A 20,137-nucleotide genomic window follows, 5' to 3' on the forward strand; every position below is an offset into this window, starting at 1 on the left:
TGAGTCCCCGATGTGTCCGTCTTCACTTGTAGCCTGTGAGAAAGACCCGATCACGTGACGAGCCATGTGAGTGAGAGGTGATTCGGCGCAAGCAGCACATAGGGAGAAATTATATTCAGCCCAAGGGCACAATGGCCACTGGCCACAGATTGCATGGATTTTTTAGGGGGCATTAGAGTCACACAAAGGGGATGGCGCCGGGAAATTCGAGGCATTATCAAATGCTTGTAAAATTGTGAATGAGAGACTGATGAAGTGTGTACAGCCTGTGCAAAAAACTAAGCAGAGCTCATGCCTTTCATGCTACTTTTTTCCAAACATCATTAGAGTCGCATCATGCAACCTTAGAATGTATAAACATCATTCAGCCTTAGAATGTATAAACATATAGCCCAATGTTTGTATCCCAACTAAAGTTACATTAATAACTCTAGATTAAGCATATAGGAGTAGCTGTTTCTTTATTAACCGCTCAACATAGAATAGCCACATGTGTGCACTCCCTTAAATTGTTTGTAGAAAATATCCTTCCTATTTTATTCAGCTTTTCATTTGTATTCTTCATGCTATAAAATACTATAAAATAATGCCATGGAATTCTAAGCAAATATTGTCTGAAATAGACTACATTTTCTTCATATTCTTCATTCTTTTTTATCTTTCTTTTTTTAAATGTAACCTTTATTTAACTAGGCAAGTCAGTTAAGAACAAATTCTTATTTACAATGACGGCCTACACCGGCCAAACCCGGACGACACTGGGCCAATTGTGCGCTGCCCTATGGGACTCCCATTCACGGCCGGTTGTGATACAGCCTTAGACCTGTCTAAAATAAATAATCAAATCAAATTTTATTAGTCACATGCGCCGAATACAACAGGTGAAATGCATACTTACGAGCCCTTAACCAACAACGCAGTTTAAAAAAAAACGGACAAGAATAAGAAATAAAAGTTACAAGTAATTAAAGAGCAACAGTAAAATAACAATAGTGAGACTATATACAGGGGGGTACCGGTACAGAGTCAATGTGTGGGGGCACCGGTTAGTTGAGGTAATATGTACATGTAGGTAGAGTTATTAAAGTGACTATGCATAGATGTTTACAACAGAGAGTAGCAGCGGTGTAAAAGAGGGGGAGGGGGCGCAATGCAAATAGTCTGGGTAGCCACTTGATTAGGTGTTCAGGAGTCTTATGGCTTGGGGGTAGAAAATGTTTAGAAGCCTCTTGGACATAGACTTGGCGCTCCGGTACCACTTGTCGTGCGGTAGCAGAGAGAACAGTCTATGACATGGGTGGCTGGAGTCTTTGAAAATTTTAAGGCCTTCCTCTGACACCGCCTGGTATAGAGGTCCTGGATGGCAGGAAGCTTGGCCCCAGTGATGTACTGGGCTGTTCGCACTACCCTCTGTAGTGCCTTGCGGTCGGAGGCCGAGCAGTTTCCATACCAGGCAGTGATGCAACCAGTCAGGATACTCTCGATGGTGCAGCTGTAAAACCTTTTGAGGATCTGAGGACCCATGCCACATCTTTTCAGTCTCCTGAGGGGGAATAGGTTTTGTCAAGCCCTCTTCACGACTGTCTTGGTGTGCTTGGTCCATGTTACTTTGTTGGTGATGTGGACACCAAGGAACTTGAAGCTCTCAACCTGCTCCACTGCAGCACTGTCGATGAGAATGGGGTCATGCTCGGTCCTCTTTTTCCTGTAGTCCACAATCATCTCCTTTGTCTTGATCACGTTGAGGGAGAGGTTGTTGTCCTGGCACCACACGGCCAGGTCTCTGACCTCCTCCCTATAGTCTGCCTCGTCGTTGTCGGTGATCAGGCCTACCACTGTTGTGTCTTCGGCAAACTTAATGATGGTGTTGGAGTCGTGCCTGGCTGTGCAGTCATGAGTGAACAGGGAGTACAGGAGAGGACTGAGCACGCACCCCTTAGGGGCCCCTGTGTTGAGGATCAACGTGGCGGATGTGTTGTTACCTACCCTTACCACCTGGGGGCGGCCCGTCAGGAAATCCAGGATCCAGTTGCAGAGGGAGGTGTTCAGTCCCAGGGTCCTTAGCTTATTGATGAGCTTTGAGGGCACTATGGTGTTGAACGCTGAGCTGTAGTCAATGAATAGCATTCTCACATAGGTGTTCCTTTTGTCCAGGTGGGAAAGGGCAGTGTGGAGTGCAATAGAGATTGCATCATCTGTGGATCTGTTGGGGCGGTATGAAAATTGGAGTGGGTCTAGGGTTTCTGGGATAACGGTGTTGATGTGAGCCATGACCAGCCTTTCAAAGCACTTCATGGCTACAGACGTGAGAGCTACGGGTCGGTAGTCGTTTAGGCAGGTTACCTTAGTGTTCTTGGGTACAGACACTATGGTGGTCTGCTTAAAACATGTAGGTATTACAGACAGGAGAGGTTGAAAATGTCAGTGAAGACACTTGCCAGTTGGTCAGCGCATGCTCGCAGTACACATCCTGGTAATCCATCTGGCTCTGCGGCCTTGTGAATGTTGACCTGTTTCTTATAAGCTTCCGGGTTAGAGTCCCGCTCCTTGAAAGCAGCAGCTCTAGCCTTTAGCTCAGTGGGGATGTTGCCTGTAATCCATGGCTTCTGGTTGGGGTATGTACGTATGGTCACTGTGGGGACAAAGATATCGATGCACTTATTGATGAAGCTAATGACTGATGTGGTGTACTCCTCAATGCCATCGGGGGAATCCCGGAACATATTCCAGTCTGTGCTAGCAGAACAGTCCTGTTGCTTAGCATCTGCTTCATCTGACCACTTTGTTATTGATCTAGTCACTGGTGCTCCCTGCTTTAATTTCTGCTTGTAAGCAGGAATCAGGAGGATAGAATTATGGTCAGATTTGCCAAATTGAGGGTGAGGGAGAGCTTTGTATGCGTCTCTGTGTGTGGAGTAAAGGTGGCCCAGGGTTTTTTTCCCTCTGGTTGCACATTTAACATGCTGATAGAAATTTGGTAAAACGGATTTAAGTTCACCGCCGCCTCTGGTGAGCTTTTTCTTGTTTGCTTATGGCGGAATACAGCTCATTCAATGCAGTCTTAGTGCCAGCTTCTGACTGTGGTGTATGTAAACAGCTACGAAAAATACAGATGAAAACTCTCTAGGTAGATAGTGTTGTCTACAGCTTATCATGAGATATTCTACCTCAGGCGAGCAATAGTTTGAGGCTGCCTTAGATATCGTGCACCAGCTGTTATTTACAAAAATATAGTCCGCCGCCCCTTGTCTTACCAGACGCCGCTCTTCTATCCTGCCGGTGCAGCGTATAACCAGCCAGCTGTATGTTGATAGTGTCGTCGTTCAGCCACGTCTCCGTGAAGCATAAGATATTACAGTTTTGAATGTCCTGTTGGTAGTCTAATCTTCCGCGTAGGTCATCTATTTTATTGCCCAAAGACTGCACGTTTGCTAGCAGAATGGAAGGAAGTGGGGGTTTATTCAATCGCCTACGAATTCTCAGCGGCCAGCTGGTTCTCCTGCCCCCTTTTCTCCGCCTCCTCTTCATGCAAATAACTGGGATCTGGGCCTGTTCCCGAGAAAGCAGTATATCGTTCGCGTTGGCCTTGTCAGACTCGTTAAAGGGAAAAAAGGATTCCGCCAGTCCGTGGTGAGTAATCACAGTCCTGATGTCCAGAAGTTATTTTCGGTCATAAGAGCCGGTAGTGGCAACATTATGTACAAAATAAGTAAAAAAATAAGTTACAAACAACGCAAATAAACTAACAAAAAAACACTTGGTTGGGGGCACGTAAAACGTCTGCCTTCTTCTCCGGCACCATCTTAATAGCCTACAATATAATGGCTTTATTGTGAAGGTGTAGGCTATATTACATGGATTTATTAGACTTGTTAAAATGTAGATGTTCCAAAGGTCTGCATCAGTGGCTTGTAGGCTATGTGTGGAAGACAGGAGGTGCTAAATGTGTTTATGTTAATTAACGGTCAATTAATGTGAGACAGCAGTTATTTGCTTGACAATCACTTGACAATCACCGGCTTACAAGATTTTGTTACCGCCACAGCCCTAGTTCTGAAAAGAAAATGTATGATTCATGCAGGAAAAATTATATTTCTGGGTCTCAAATTAGAATCCGGTTCAGTCTGTATAAACTCATCTGTCTATGAGAGCAAACAAAGACCCCTGTGTATGTTTGTGTACCTGTGTTAACCATGCGCATACAACCCCCACCTGTTGTGTAGTATCTGTGGTCCGGGGTAACAGGGAGGGCAGGAGGGCAGGTCATAACCAGGCAGGTCTGTACAGCCCATATCATTACTGTATGGGATCCCCAGGTAGTAGTCAAAACCTGCCCACAGAAAGCAATAAGACACTCATTGTTTTAGACCTCACATTCACTGTAACACCTGCACTACTGTGGCTTCATGCAGATAGATATAGTATATATAATATGTCAACCATTTAACTCAAGAACCCAATGCCTCTTACCTCTGTTGGTGGGACTGTACGGACCATTGTGCCCTAGATGCCATTTACCTACACTTACAACAGAGAAAACACAACGGTTTAGAACAGAATAAAATAGAATAGAGCAGGATAGAATAGAACAAAACATAATAAAATATAGAATAGAATAAAATGGAGGAGGTCTCTTTGCCTCTCACCGATCATGGCTGTGTAGTATCCACCCTGGTGCAGTATCTCGGCCAGGGTGGTCTCAGAGAGGGGTAGCCCACCCACGGACCCCACAGCGAAGTTGTGTGTGACCCCGTTCCTCAGGCCGTGTCGGCCTGTGAGGAGAGCAGCACGGGACGGGGAGCAGGTGGAGGCTGGGGAGTGGAAGTCTGTCAACCTGGAGGATACAGATGAAAGGGGTTATGGAGGACAAAATGGGTTTTGAACAAATAAAGTGGTGGTGACCAACACTGGTTCTGGACTAGAGAGTTACAGGGTGTGCAAATACTTGTTACAATACATAAGTAAGACATGTGTAACTCATGATTCAATAAAGGTATTTGACACCAGGACTGGAACTAAAGCCTCCACCTCCTGTAGCAGTTATCCATGACAGTTCTATCCTGTGAGAAAAAGCCTACTTTAAGTTAGGCTAGTTGGTTAGTGAACAGGCTAACAAGAGCTGTACCTCATTCCTTGCTGGGCCATCAGATCCAGATGAGGGGTTTGGCTTGACCTCTGACCCGCCTGCTGGTTGGCTCCTAGGTCTCCCCATCCAATATCATCTGCCAGAATGATGATGAAGTTGGGTCTCCTGGTGCGGGTCCTGTCCCCAGCTTCATTCTGGCTCACTGTGTGGAACAGTAGCCCACAGAGCAGGGTCCCAGCTAATAGGAGCAGGAAGACACTCCCTGCCATTCTGGTTCAAGACCTGGGAGAGTGACAGAGTAAGACAAGGCAAAGAACTGATCAAATCTAAGGTCCCAAGATACACTTTTATAGCAGCTTTGGGTTAAACAATAACAATTATAACAATCATGGTCCACTGCACACAGTGTCACGATCGTTGGAATAAATGGAACAAGACGCTTCGTGCGTAGAGTTCCACATGTTTATTAGATGAAACTCACAACAAAAAAACAATAAAGAGTAACGAAACGTGACGCAAATGCAGTGCTCACAGGCACTACACAAAAACAAGATCCCACAACCACAGTGGGGAAAAGGCTGCCTAAATAAAATCCCCAATCAGAGACAACGATAGACAGCTGCCTCTGATTGGAAACCATACCAGGCCAAGATAGAAATACAAAACTGGAGTACCCACCCTAGTCACACCCTGACCTAACCAAAATAGAGAATAAAACGGATCTCTAAGGTCAGGGCGTGACACACAGACAGCACTCTGACAGTTATTAGGTGCATGGGGCTGCAGTAGACTGATATAGGACCGAGCTGACTGATTGTAACCCGATTCCCTTAACCCCTGTGTTTCCTCATGAATGTGTGTGTGTGGGTGTGTAGGTGTGTGTGTGTGTGTGTGTGTGTGTGTGTGTGTGTGTGTGAGTGAGAGAGTATGTGAGAGAGAGAGAGAGAGAGAGAGAGAGAGAGAGAGAGAGAGAGAATGAGTGAGTGTGAGTGCCACAGTAAGGTTGTCACTGGTTTCACCGGTCATAAACTGAACAGCACACAGGATTACCACACAGCACAATGTGAAAAACATTTGGGATAGAGACAGATCTTTTATCTCTAAAACTGAAAAACAGGTAAGATTTATGCAATACTAATTTTACTATCTTTAAGTAAAGATTCTGTATCTGACTGAGAAGTATTGATTGAAAAGGAGCAACAAGTGAACTGGCAAAGAGTAAACCTACAGTTATCTACAATCCACGTTGGCAACAGCATGAGACCTATACAATGGGTAGTTCAACGCTGTCCTTCACAAACTCGTGCTACCTTTAAATTCAAGACGTGGGCTTTCCTCTCCTCAGCTCTCCTCTCCTTAATTCTTCAAAATATTGGAGAAGTGGAAGCAATATGGCAGAGACCCACCCGGGGGATTTGCTTTCACCGGTGGTTATTCGAGATCAGTCCACTAAAGGTGAGGAATAAGGTTAGGAGCCTAAAGTTCTGTTCTCATTATAATAATTATTTGGACAGTTCCAAATTAGTGAGATTTTTCAGTTAGAAAGTGAATGTTATTTATAATAAGGTTTACCTGTAGAAAATGGATGGTCCTCCCTTCAGCAAAATATAGTTTCCCTAAACCCTATCTGAACGCCAAAAATAAGAAGACCCTCTCCTACAGCTAAATTAATAATTAAAACAAAAGTGGACGGCGTTTACCCGCACTTCTTGGACAGACCAGGCAGAGCCTCAGATATGAGAAACTGTTCTTCGTCCTGTAGCCTACATGGCAATGTGGAATTTTGATAGCGCACAGGGCTGCAGGTCAGGAGGTTGTGGGTACGCAGACCACCGTGGATATGAGTAGGGGTGCAAAGATCTCCTTTATAGTAAAAGCATTGCATTAATCTATCATCGTATATAGAAAAAATTTGCATTTTCTCATTAATTTTACATATTAGAGGAATCTTTTTTAATAACACACAAATTACTGAAATTACAGCCTAAGAATGGACAGAGAAATAGGCCTATGTGTTCATTTTGTCACATTTCTCCCATGCCAAATCAGTGTGTCTTGTTTGCAACGAAACTGTCCGTTTGCAATAATTACATCCAAGACGTCATTAGGAATCTGAGCATTGTACTTTCAAAAGTTAGGCCTACATTTCCATCCCAGACAGAGTAGGCCTACCGACACAGAAACATGTAAGCTTTAACTGCTGGCTACTCTTCTTCCGTGGCTTAACCCAACGAGAAAAGGTCACAAGTGTTTCCCTAAAAGCTGTCTGGGTTTAAACATCTTCTACTGTACAGACTATAGGTCGACCGATTATGATTTTTCAACGCCGATACCGATTATTGGAGGACAAAAAAAGCCGATACCGATTAATCGGCCGATTTATTTAAAAAAAAATATATATATATATATATATCATACACAGACACACACATTTTTGTAATAATGGCAACTGCAACAATACTGAATGAACAATGAACACTTTTATTTTAACTTAATATAATACATAAATACACACACACACACACACAGCTCTGAAGTGACAATGATACTGACGAGTCTGCTTAGGAGACAAATACTCTCAACTGTTTGAATAAAAATAGAGTTTAAGTTACCTGTGATGAATGTTGAAAACAAAAACTGTCATTTCTATATGCAGGAAATCCTATTTTAATAATGGGCATGGTAAGAATTGACGACCAAAGTGCGAGTCATAATTCCCATGACACCTTCTAGCAGAATCTGAAAAGCGGTTCCTTCATTTATTCCATAGGATATTTTTAGAGTCACTTAAAATAAGGTCTGTGTTTTGTGTAGGCTTACACCACCTTGCCAATTTTATAACTGTGTAGATATCCATAGGACAAGGTAACTCTGATCAATATTGGCTAAATATAAGCGAAGATCATTTTTTTTGTAGAGTGGATTTATGAAAATATGTTGACAAACGTTACCTTATCCTAGTGAGATTTACACGGGTATCAAAACGTAGAGGCGGTTTAAACCTGCACGAAACACAGACCTTATTTGAAGTAGATCAAGACATTCTCTATGGAAGACATGAACGGTAAAATAACGAAGGAACCCCTGTCAAGTTCAGCCGCAAGTTATTACAGGAATTATAACGCGTCGACTATTTCTCTCTAAACCATATACAGTGGGGCAAAAAAGTATTTAGTCAGCCACCAATTGTGCAAGTTCTCCCACTTAAAAAGATGATAGGTACACTTCAACTATGACAGACAAAATGAGGGAAGAAAATCCAGAAAATCACATTGTAGGATTTTTAATTAATTTATTTGCAAATTATGGTGGAAAATAAGTATTTGGTCACCTACAAACAAGCAAGATTTCTGGCTCTCACAGACCTGTAACTTCTTCTTTAAGAGGCTCCTCTGTCCTCCACTCGTTACCTGTATTAATGGCACCTGTTTGAACTTGTTATCAGTATAAAAGACACCTGTCCACAACCTCAAACAGTCACACTCCAAACTCCACTATGGCCAAGACCAAAGAGCTGTCAAAGGACACCAGAAACAAAATTGTAGACCTGCACCAGGCTGGGAAGACTGAATCTGCAATAGGTAAGCAGCTTGGTTTGAAGAAATCAACTGTGGGAGCAATTATTAGGAAATGGAAGACATACAAGACCACTGATAATCTCCCTCGATCTGGGGCTCCACGCAAGATCTCACCCCGTGGGGTCAAAATGATCACAAGAACGGTGAGCAAAAATCCCAGAACCACACGGGGGGACCTAGTGAATGACCTGCAGAGAGCTGGGACCAAAGTAACAAAGCCTACCATCAGTAAAACACTACGCCGCCAGGGACTCAAATCCTGCAGTGCCAGACGTGTCCCCCTGCTTAAGCCAGTACATGTCCAGGCCCGTCTGAAGTTTGCTAGAGAGCATTTGGATGATCCAGAAGAAGATTGGGAGAATGTCATATGGTCAGATGAAACCAAAATAGAACTTTTTGGTAAAAACTCAACTCGTCATGTTTGGAGGACAAAGAATGCTGAGTTGCATCCAAAGAACTCCATACCTACTGTGAAGCATGGGAGTGGAAACATCATGCTTTGGGGCTGTTTTTCTGCAAAGGGACCAGGACGACTGATCCGTGTAAAGGAAAGAATGAATGGGGCCATGTATCGTGAGATTTTGAGTGAAAACCTCCTTCCATCAGCAAGGGCATTGAAGATGAAACGTGGCTGGGTCTTTCAGCATGACAATGATCCCAAACACACCGCCCGGGCAACGAAGGAGTGGCTTCGTAAGAAGCATTTCAAGGTCCTGGAGTGGCCTAGCCAGTCTCCAGATCTCAACCCCATAGAAAATCTTTGGAGGGAGTTGAAAGTCCGTGTTGCCCAGCAACAGCCCCAAAACATCACTGCTCTAGAGGAGATCTGCATGGAGGAATAGGCCAAAATACCAGCAACAGTGTGTGAAAACCTTGTGAAGACTTACAGAAAGCGTTTGACCTCTGTCATTGCCAACAAAGGGTATATAACAAAGTATTGAGATAAACTTTTGTTATTGAACAAATACTTATTTTCCACCATAATTTGCAAATAAATTCATTAAAAATCCTACAATGTGATTTTCTGGATTTTTTTTTCTCATTTTGTCTGTCATAGTTGAAGTGTACCTATGATGAAAATTACAGGCCTCTCTCATCTTTTTAAGTGGGAGAACTTGCACAATTGGTGGCTGACTAAATACTTTTTTGCCCCACTGTACCTTTGACTAATCCGGAAACTATCACCTCGAAAACAAAACGTTTATTCCGTTCCGTATTTTATCTAACGGGTGGCATCCATAAGTCTAAATATTCCTGTTACATTGCACAACCTTCAATGTTGTCATAATTACGTAAAATTCTGGCAAATTAGTTCGCAAAGAGCCAGGCGGCCCAAACTGTTGCATATACCCTGACTCTGCGTGCAATGAACGCAAGAGAAATGACACAATTTCACCTGGTTAATATTGCCTGCTAACCTGGATTTCTTTTAGCTAAATATGCAGGTTTAAAAATATATACTTGTGTATTGATTTTAAGAAAGGCATTGATGTTTATGGTTAAGTACATATTGGAGCAATGCCAGTCATTGATTGATTGTTTTTTATAAGATAAGTTTAATGCTAGCTAGCAATTTACCTTAGCTTACTGCATTCGCGGCACAGGCAGGCTCCTCGTGGAGTGCAATGTAATCAGTGTTAGAGCATTGGACTAGTTAACTGTAAGGTTGCAAGATTGGATCCCCCGAGCTGACAAGGTTAAAAATCTGTCGTTCTGCCTCGTTCCTAGGCCGCCATTGAAAATAAGAATGTGTTCTTAACTTACTTGCCTAGTTAAATAAAGATTAAATAAAGGTGTAAAAAAAAAAAAAAAAAAAAAAAAAAACGGCAAATCGGCGCCCAAAAATACCGATTTCCGATTGTTATGAAAACTTGAAAACTTGCATCGGAGTCACGTCTTTCCTGGGTATTTTACAGCTTGTTTCTAACATAAAGCATCGCAGACTAAAGCGCTGTTATAGATCACTTTATATAATCAGATACATTTGATTTTCTTCAAAATCATTTGCCATTTTCTGTAATAAAAAGGTATGCCTATGGCATATCCCTCTCATCATACCTCCTCAATTCGAGTCTTAGTTTTATGGTGGGTGGAGGAATTGACCAACAAATCTATGGATATAGCAGCCTATAGCCTAAACATGTAGGCCTACCTATTATTTCTTAAAATAGGAAGAAATAGGCTCCAACACAAAGCACAAGCACCATGAAGCACCACAAAGCACCATGAAATGGACAAAAATGAATGGCAACTTATTGGCATTGGGAGAACAATATACACAAATCGCAAATACCACTCAAATGGACGGCAGTTCATCAAAACCATATTGCAACCGGGAAAGTTGCAAATGCCAAGTGTAAAATAACCAAAATTCCCATAGGGGGTGAGCGCGCTCCACCATAGATTTTCATATGGGAAATGGTCACAAAGTCAGGTCCAAAGGGTAACATTTTCAAAATCTCAATTTTTTCAAAATGTTAAAACCTCATAAAAAGTGCTTTTTTTTGTGTGCCAATTATACATATTTTTTGGTCAATTACACATATGTAGTAACCGTATGGCCACACATTTGTCTTATTTTATTGAGTTTGTCCATAAGGCCTATGTTTTGTCCATTTGCAATATATGATCATAGGAAGTCGGCTTCCGAACCAAAAAGTCAGTGTACCATGTCCAAATGGCATAAGAAATGTCCAAATGGCATATATACTGACCAAATTATATATATATCACTATGTTAAGCCCTGAATCAACCTAGAAGGTTTATTTGTCATGTTTGATCATAGGAAGTCATAGGAAGTAAGAATTTCTCATTGATGTTGATTCAGCATGTCCATTTCGTAATGGGAAGTCGTTATGGATATACATTGGCAATGGACACTGTCAACTTGCAGAAGAGCATGTTCACACTGACAATATAGAATATGTGTAATGGACACTGTCCAATCGCTCATTGGTGTTTATTTCAGCCTGTCTATTTGGTGATGTTAAATCCCTCATTAAATACATTGGAAATGTACAACTGTACACTGTCCATTTGCAATGTCTGACAATGGGCATTTACCATCACGAATTAAGAGGTTAACAACACGTGCGGATGTCTAGTAAGGGACCGTACATTTGCAATATGGAGATCCTCATCAACCATACGGGAAATGCCGCTCACGTCCCTTATGTAGGTAAAGTCTAATTTAAATGAAGACGGTTTAAATGAATTATGTCTAGGCCTATTCTCAGCACCATGAGCTGTCCATTTCCGATTGATTGTGCCGCTGCTACAACTTTCAGCCCCACAATGTAAATTACTCGAATATGGCTATTGTGAGGTCAATAAATCTGATAAGTAGACTATGGGCAAGAAGCATATTGTTCTTAATTAAATCAATTAGGCTATAGTAGTAGCAAGTAATCAAATTTGACCTCCGGTCCTCCTTCTCATCTTCTTCGAGCTCTCCCTCTCAAACTGAACAGAGCATTGGCTATTGCAGGGTTCCCCAACTGGCGGACCATGGCCAAATCAGCATATGTGGGAACTCCTTCAAGACTGTTGGAAAAGCATTCCAGGTGACTACCTCATGAAGCTGGTTGTGAGAATGCCAAGAGTGTGCAAAGCTGTCATCAAGGCAAAGGGTGGCTACTTTGAAGAATCTCAAATATAACATATATTTTGATTTGTTTAACACTTTTTTGGTTAATACATGATTCCAAATGTGTTATTTCATAGTTTTGATGGCTTCACTATTAAAAATAAAGAAAAACCCTTGAATGAGTAGGTGTGTCCAAACTTTTGACTGGTACTAATATATACAGTATATCACAAAAGTGAGTACAGCCCTCACATTTTTGTAAATATTTGAGTATATCTTTTCATGTGACAACACTGAAGAAATGACACTTTGCTACAATGTAAAGTAGTGAGTGTACAGCTTGTATAACAGTGTACATTTGCTGTCCCCTCAAAATAACTCAACACACAGCCATTAATGTCTAAACCGCTGGCAACAAAAAGTGAGTACACCCCTAAGTGTAAGTGCCACTCCAATACCTTGACTTTGATGTCCTTAAGCCATTTTGCCACAATTTTGGAAGTATGCTTGGGGTCATTGTCCATTTGGAAGACCCATTTGCGACCAAGCTTTAACTTCCTCACTGATATCTTGAGATGTTGCTTCAATATATCCACATAATTTCCCTCCCTCATCTATTTTGTGAAGTGCACCAGTCCCTCCTGCTGCAAAGCACCCCCACAACATGATGCTGCCACCCCTGTGCTTCACGGTTGGGATGGTGTTCTTCGGCTTGCAAGCCTCCCCCTTTTTCCTCCAAACATAACGATGGTCATTATGGCCAAACAGTTCTATTTTTGTTTCATCAGACCAGAGGACATTTCTCCAAAAAAGTATGATCTTTGTCCCCATGTGCAGTTGTAAACCGTAGTCTGACTTTTTTATGGCGGTTTTGGAGCTGTGGCTTCTTCCTTGGTGAGCGGCCTTTCAGGTTATGTCGATATAGGACTTGTTTTACTGCGGATATAGATACTTTTGTACCTGTTTCCTCCAGCATCGTCACAAGGTCCTTTGCTGTTGTTCTGGGATTGATTTGCACTTTTCGCACCAAAGTACATTCATCTCTAGGATACAGAACGCGTCTCCTTCCTGAGCGGTATGACGGCTGCGTGGTCCCATGGTGTACTTGCGTACTATTGTTTGTACAGATGAACGTGGTACCTTCAGGCGTTTGGAAATTGCTCCCAAGGATGAACCAGACTTGTGGAGGTCTACAATTCTTTTTCTGAGGTCTTTGCTGATTTCCCCATGATGTCAAGCAAAGAGGCACTGAGTTTGAATGTAGGCCTTGAAATACATCCACAGGTACACCTCCAATTGACTCAAATTATGTCAATTAGCCTATCAGAAGCTTCTAAAGCCATGACATAATTTTCTGGAATTTTCCAAGCTGTTTAAAGGCACGGTCAACTTAGTGATTGTAAACTTCTGACCCACTGGAATTGTGATACAGTGATTTATAAGTGAAATAATCTGTCTGTAAACAATTGCTGTAAAAATTACTTGTGTCATGCACAAAGTAGATGTCCTAACCGACTTGCCAAAACTATAGTTTGTTAACAAGAAATTTGTGGAGTGGTTGAAAAACGAGTTTTAATGACTCCAACCTAAGTGTATGTAAACTTTCGACTTCAACTGTATATATGTTTTGGCTTCTTGCAGTCAATTTGCAGTCTACAAATTCCTTATAATTATGTTCTGGCCCCGACCATCCTCTCAAGAATTAAAATCGGTCCGCAGCTGAATCTAGTTGATTATCCCTGGGCTATAGGCTAGTCCGTGCACATTTTTGGGATTAGACCTAATCAAAAATTATTTTAGAAGAAACCTTTGACTCTCCTCGTGAAGAGAGAGAGTGTAGCACTACACAGTGCAGCCATTGGTTATTAAGCAGCACACAAAACAGTTTTTGCTCAGCAGAGCAGGCCGGACTCAGGGTTTGAATATCCATTGCTGTGTGTATTGTTCTGTGCATCTTCGAGCATGCACTTCCTAGCCTAAAGCCTATGGATCATTTGATTGAGACCACACTAAATAGCCAGTTCGCAGTTGTAAATGAGAACTTGTTCTCAACTGGCCTACCTGGTTAAATAAACGAGAAATCAAGAAAAATCAAAAATAATATGCCAGTAGAGAATCAGAGATGAGGGGCGGCATCCGGCACACATCTATATGTAGCCTAATAATCAACTCATTATAAAAGGCTCTGAAATATTGAAATGTAATTAATGACATGACCCTTCTTTCTCCTGGACTAGATTTAAATAATACTAACCCCTCCCCTTGACTGAAATTGAAAAAGCATGACCTTCCCCCATTTCCTACTGTAAATACAGGTTTTTCAAGATGCCCAATAATCACCTCTGTAGCCTAGTTATAATAATTTTCATTGTGGTCTAACATTAATTACTGATTAAAATACTTGGGCAGCTTATAGCTTACAGCTTATAGCCAAATCGGTTAGATGCAAAATATCTAGAAGGCCCTCGAATGTAAGAGAACATGATGCCATGGGCAAGTAAAGTAGTATTGGTAAAGTAGTATTGGTAAAGTAGTATTGGTGTTATACTTTAGGCTAAGTCAAGTCTATAGAGGGCTTTAACTTCATCTGCTGTTTGTCTTTCCTTTGGCCACCTTTGGCTGAATGAGATAACATGTTGGCACATTAAACATTGGTGTTGGTCGACCCACACAGATCTATACACACTTTTGGTTATAAGACAGACAAGTCAGAGAAGACAAGTCAACACTTCAGCATAGGTTATGACCGTTGGAATGGATGAGTTACCAATGCCATAGGCTATTCACCAATGACATCAAGGGATGGCATTGCTCATTCATTCGTTGAGAAAAGGCAAACTGGATATGTGGAACGACAATAAAAAGGCAGTGAGTGAAACAGGTTTATGTGTGTGTGAATTGTAGTTATTGTTGCGTAATTGAAGATGTGCTAATTAGCGCTGCAGCATCGATTAGGATCATTGATACAAAGTAACAGTTGCGTTGATATAGCAAGCAACGTGTCCTGAAAAGCTACATTGTTCCGGATGTAAGCAGCAACAAACGTTCATCATAACATTGCCTGAAACGACAATAGTTTGCAAGTTGCAACATATGAAATTGATAAAGGATACTTTGTATTGAAAGTCTGCCATGTAATCCACAGGTAAGAGTGATTGTATTACCGCTTTACAGTGACGTCTTGCTTGCAGAGTTATTGCAGACTCGAAGAACGTGCACGTTCACGCCAACAATGCGCGTCCACAGTTACCAGAGGGTTCGTTACAGTTGGGAGGGACTGACTCAGAAAGTCACATGTAAACTGCAAAAAAAATGATTTGCTCCTCATAAATCAACTAATCCTAGCCTTATATACACTGCTCAAAAAAATAAAGGGAACACTAAAATAACACATCCTAGATCTGAATGAATGAAATATTCTTATTAAATACTTTTTTCTTTACATAGTTGAATGTGCTGACAACAAAATCACACACAAATTATCAATGGAAATCAAATTTATCAACCCATGGAGGTCTGGATTTGGAGTCAGACTCAAAATTAAAGTGGAAAACCACACTACAGGCTGATCCAACTTTGATATAATGTCCTTAAAACAAGTCAAAATGAGGCTCAGTAATGTGTGTGGCCTCCACGTGCCTGTATGACCTCCCTACAACGCCTGGGCATGCTCCTGATGAGGTGGCGGATGGTCTCCTGAGGGATCTCCTCCCAGACCTGGACTAAAGCATCCGCCAACTCCTGGAGAGTCTGTGGTGCAACGTGGCGTTGGTGGATGGAGCGAGACATGATGTCCCAGATGTGCTCAATTGGATTCAGGTCTGGGGAACGGGCGGGCCAGTCCATAGCATCAATGCCTTCCTCTTGCAGGAACTGCTGACACACTCCAGCCACATGAGGTCTAGCATTGTCTTGCATTAGGAGGAACCCAGGGCCAACCGCACCAGCATATGGTCTCACAAGGGGTCTGAGGATCTCATCTCAGTACCTAATGGCAGTCAGGCTACCTCTGGCGAGCACATGGAGGGCTGTGCAGCCCCCCAAAGAAATGCCACCCCACACCATGACTGACCCACCGCCAAACCGGTCATGCTGGAGGATGTTGCAGGCAGCAGAACGTTCTCCACGGCGTCTCCAGACTCTGTCACGTCTGTCACATGTGCTCAGTGTGAACCTGCTTTCATCTGTGAAGAGCACAGGGCGCCAGTCCAATCTTTGTGTTCTCTGGCAAATGCCAAACGTCCTGCACAATGTTTCATATATATATACACACACACACACACACACACACACAATGTTAATATTAATATATTAACCTTATACCATACCAATAACATTTGCATTATTAACTATGTATTTATTTTCTTACCAATCACAAGCGTTGTTTACTTGTTACCTTTTCTAAAAGTTCTCTATTGCCCCCTTCCCTACAGCATCTTCTGCTCCAACTATGACAGTGTGGGGGTCCAGAGTGAAGCGCTACATGGGGCCTAACGTCTACACGGCTCCCCCAGATGGTGGCTGGGGCTGGGTGGTGGCGGTCTCCTTCTTCCTGGTGGAAGTGTTCACCTACGGAGTCATCAAGAGCCTGGGCATCTTCCTCCAGGACCTGATGGGGGAGTTTGGGGAGAGCAACAGCCGAGTCTCTTGGATCATCTCCATCTGCGTCTTCACTATGAGCTTCACTGGTGAGACTGGGGATGGGGGATGAGAGGGTCTAAGGCAGGGGTTCTTAAGCTTTTTCAGCTCAAGACCAAATTGAGGAATTGACTGTCCTCTCGTGAGCAAAATGGTTCTCCAAATTAAGAAGACATAGTGCATGATCATAGATGTATTCTCATAACTTGTGACCCACCTCTCACATGCCCAGGGCCCACTTTGGGTCCAGACCCATAGTTTAAGAAACCCTAGTCCAGGGCAATTCTGGTTCTGAAGAGCTGCTGAGTGTGAAGGCTTGTGTTACTGTGCCAGACTGCTTGATCTCATAATAATGTTTTTAGGGTGATATTAACTGAAAAAGGTCAGATGCTCTATAGTGTGTCATATCATGGTGCTAACAAGAGATACCTATCCCCTCTCTCCTCACAGCTCCTCTTGCTTCTATAATGACCAACCGATTTGGGTTCCGGCCAGTTGTTATGATTGGTGGACTCCTCATCTCCATAGGAACCATCGCCAGTGGCTTCACCAACTCCATCAACGAGATGTACATCACCATCGGACTCGTTGCAGGTAAGACAAACAAATACACACAGGATATTGACCATCATAACTGTCACAGCGGCACCAGTGTTGTCACCAGTGGGTGTGAATGTGTGTCCTCTCCCCTCCACAGGTCTTGGGTACTGTCTGACCTTCCTTCCCACCGTCACCCTACTGTCTCAGTACTTCTCCCAGCGACGCTCCCTGGTCACAGCTGTCGCCTCCACGGGAGAGTCCTTCTCTGTGTTCGCCCTCGCCCCAGGTAAGAGGTCACAGTGGGACTAAAAGCCTCTGCTTACTAGCAAAGTTTCTCTTTAAAAAATACAATGTTTCAGTTTACCAACCTTCCCATTACCTTAATCTCACTTTTCTCAATTGCTTTTTCTTTTAAAATTAACCCGCATTTAATTTGAGGTTGGATTGCAAACCCTGACCACTATAGTCTTGTATTTCAAACACTCTCCTCTTTGTTCTCCCCCATCTGCTCCTCAGCATTCTCTGCTCTGAGGGACTGTATCGGCTGGCGTTACACTCTGGTGGTGATTGGAGCTCTGCAGGGCATCATCATCATCTGTGGAGTTTTGCTAAGACCCATCTTCATCAGACCTGGACCAGCCACGGAGACAGAGACAGGTGGACTGGCTGACCAAGAGCTGAAGGCTCTGAACACACAGGAGGAGTACAGCACTAAGGAGAGATTGTACACTAAGGACAGTTCATATGCTAAGGATAGCTCTTACACACCGCAGAGTTCCTACTCTCAGGAGAACAAGCTGACTCATTGTTACTCCCTGAGCTCTGGAGAGTCTGAGGACTCTGGGGTCCAGTCCCTCCATCACCAGGTCCTGGATGATGGTAGCAAGGCAGGGGAGGAGGTTCCTCTGAAGGGGAAAGGGGAGAAGGGAGAAAAGGGGGGGAAAGAGAGAAGAGAGAAGGAGGCGTCTTCACAGCTGTGCTTAGGAAGCAAGGAGAAGGACGAGGAGCAGACACAGACAGTATCCGCCCAAAAGCCCAAACTCCTTGACTTCTCCGTGCTGAGAGAAGGCAGCTTCATATGCTATGCTCTCTTCGGCCTCTTCGCCACATTGGGTTTCTTTGCCCCTCAGCTCTATATCATCGAGCTGAGCGTGAGCCGTGGCGTGGAGCGCGACCGTGCAACCTACATGCTTTCCGCCATGGCGGTTGCAGAGATCTTTGGTCGCCTCTCCATTGGTTGGGTGCTAGGCAGGAAGCTGTTTAGAGGCAGGAAGCCCTTGGTGCTGCTAGGATGTGTAGTCCTGCTGTGCCTGGTGCTGGTGGCCTTTACCCTGGTGTGGGAGTTCTGGGGCCTGGCGATGTGTTGTGGGTTCTATGGGTTTTTTATGGGCACTGTGTCATCAACGCATATACCCATGCTGGCAGAGAAAGATGTGGTGGGCATAGAGAGGATGGCGTCGGCCGCGGGAGTCTATGTGTTTATACAGAGCTTCGCTGGGCTGGCCGGACCACCACTAGGAGGTAAGAGATGCATTCAGGTCTCATATTTATTCACAGCTCTCTGTCATGTCATGTCTCTTTTTCTCTCTCTCTCACTAATGATAGATTTACCATTGGTTTTATTTTCATTATCATCAAATGAAATAACTTGATGAATTTGTGCATCATTTTTATGATTTTTTTTTTTTTTACTTATAAAAATGTTATTCTCTCAGGTGTTCTGGTGGACCTGACTCAGAACTACGGCTCAGCTTTCTACTCCTGTGCGGTGGGTATGGGTTTGGGAGCTGTGTTCCTGGGACTGGTACGACCAGCCAAGAGAGGCTTGCCCTGCTTCAGCAAGAGGGGGCCTCAAAATTGCCCAGAACCCCTGCAGGTGGGGCCAGGGAACCCTGTACCTCAGCGAGAGGGGAAGGAGGCCCAGGACAGAGACAGTCTTCAGGACTTCCTAGAAGTTGACCTTGATTTGGACCAGAAACAGGAAATCATTACTGAAAAAGGCCAACTGATGACAATCTCTACTTGAAAAGACATCACACAGCTCAGAAGGAAACCCCATAAGAGTCTGAACTTAAGTCTTGGCTAAGCTAGTGCTGATTGAGACAAATCAGACAAATATGTGAATAAAGACTGCCATGGACAGATAAGGAATCTCTATCCTGTGATTTCAGATCTGGTTTCGGGAGTCTGGAGAGGTTTCATATCTCCAGTCACTCACACTGAACAAAGGAAAGGGCATACTGAACAACCTGGATGTAAGGGGTGAAATTAACACTACAACAATGTTATTATGGCGTCCATGAACATCAAAACACTGTGCTTTAGCTCATGGAACTGTTAGAGAGGATATACAAACAATATGTAGAGGCCAGTTATTAGATTTATGAAGTCAGCTGGGAAACCTTATTACGCTCACACTTGATTTCAAAGGTCAATTGTAAGGCAACTAGCTGCAATAAGATTGTGAGTTTGCTCCCAAAAATAACATTAAAGTTGATTCAACTTACAATTGTATCTCATTTGGGAGTAAAGCTGAACAAACATACATTCTCAAGTTGAATTGTATGTTCACTCAACTTTTAGTTTTAGGTTGAGTGAACATACGCTGAACAAAAATATAAACGCAACATGTAAAGTGTAAAGCCCATGTTTCATGAGCTGAAATAAAATATCTCCTAAATTGTCCATACGCACAAAAAGCTTATTTC

The 20,137-nt window shown here is 43.0% G+C and overlaps 2 protein-coding genes across 8 annotated transcripts in view; one reads left to right on the forward strand and one right to left on the reverse strand.

Annotated features, from left to right (window-relative positions):
- The window catches only part of LOC120030088 (arylsulfatase G-like), a 19,259-nt gene extending 3,782 nt beyond the window's left edge, over positions 1–15,477 (reverse strand). Inside the window, exons 1-6 of one of the 6 annotated variants that reach the window (XM_038975425.1) lie at positions 6,659–6,870; positions 6,397–6,535; positions 5,126–5,368; positions 4,647–4,834; positions 4,471–4,518; positions 4,213–4,330 (exon numbers count right to left, since the gene is read on the reverse strand). In XM_038975425.1, coding sequence (XP_038831353.1) covers positions 4,213–4,330; positions 4,471–4,518; positions 4,647–4,834; positions 5,126–5,355 — 584 coding nt within the window. In that variant the 5' untranslated portion in view covers positions 5,356–5,368; positions 6,397–6,535; positions 6,659–6,870. Of the gene's footprint in view, positions 1–4,212; positions 4,331–4,470; positions 4,519–4,646; positions 4,835–5,125; positions 5,369–5,764; positions 5,804–6,396; positions 6,536–6,658; positions 6,871–15,415 lie in introns of those variants that run through there. The other 5 variants (XM_038975430.1, XM_038975427.1, XM_038975426.1 and 2 more) reach the window with 5 other exon arrangements.
- Positions 6,056–20,114, forward strand: LOC120030085 (monocarboxylate transporter 7-like). Of its 2 annotated transcripts, XM_038975422.1 has the most exons (7): positions 6,056–6,203; positions 6,432–6,541; positions 16,685–16,939; positions 17,340–17,483; positions 17,587–17,715; positions 17,946–18,950; positions 19,145–20,114. In XM_038975422.1, exons 2-7 carry the CDS (start codon positions 6,478–6,480, stop codon positions 19,453–19,455), a joined length of 1,908 nt encoding a protein of 635 aa, XP_038831350.1. In that variant the 5' UTR covers positions 6,056–6,203; positions 6,432–6,477; the 3' UTR covers positions 19,456–20,114. The 2 variants fall into 2 exon arrangements, with proteins under 2 accessions (XP_038831350.1, XP_038831351.1); XM_038975423.1 differs by lacking the exon at positions 6,432–6,541 and having other exon boundaries at positions 6,057–6,203.
- Positions 20,115–20,137: the final 23 nt, after the last annotated feature.

The sequence above is a fragment of the Salvelinus namaycush genome, chromosome 35, assembly GCF_016432855.1.
Source record: "Salvelinus namaycush isolate Seneca chromosome 35, SaNama_1.0, whole genome shotgun sequence".
In the NCBI taxonomy this organism is placed as follows: domain Eukaryota; kingdom Metazoa; phylum Chordata; class Actinopteri; order Salmoniformes; family Salmonidae; genus Salvelinus; species Salvelinus namaycush.

Excerpts from the sequence above, each read along its gene's own strand:
- LOC120030085 (XM_038975422.1), top strand. The coding sequence starts at position 6,478 with ATGGCAGAGACCCACCCGGGGGATTTGCTTTCACCGGTGGTTATTCGA. Across the intron at positions 17,484-17,586 it reads CACCATCGGACTCGTTGCAG|GTCTTGGGTACTGTCTGACC; the intron begins GTAAGACAAACA and ends TCCCCTCCACAG. Across the intron at positions 17,716-17,945 it reads TGTGTTCGCCCTCGCCCCAG|CATTCTCTGCTCTGAGGGAC; the intron begins GTAAGAGGTCAC and ends TCTGCTCCTCAG.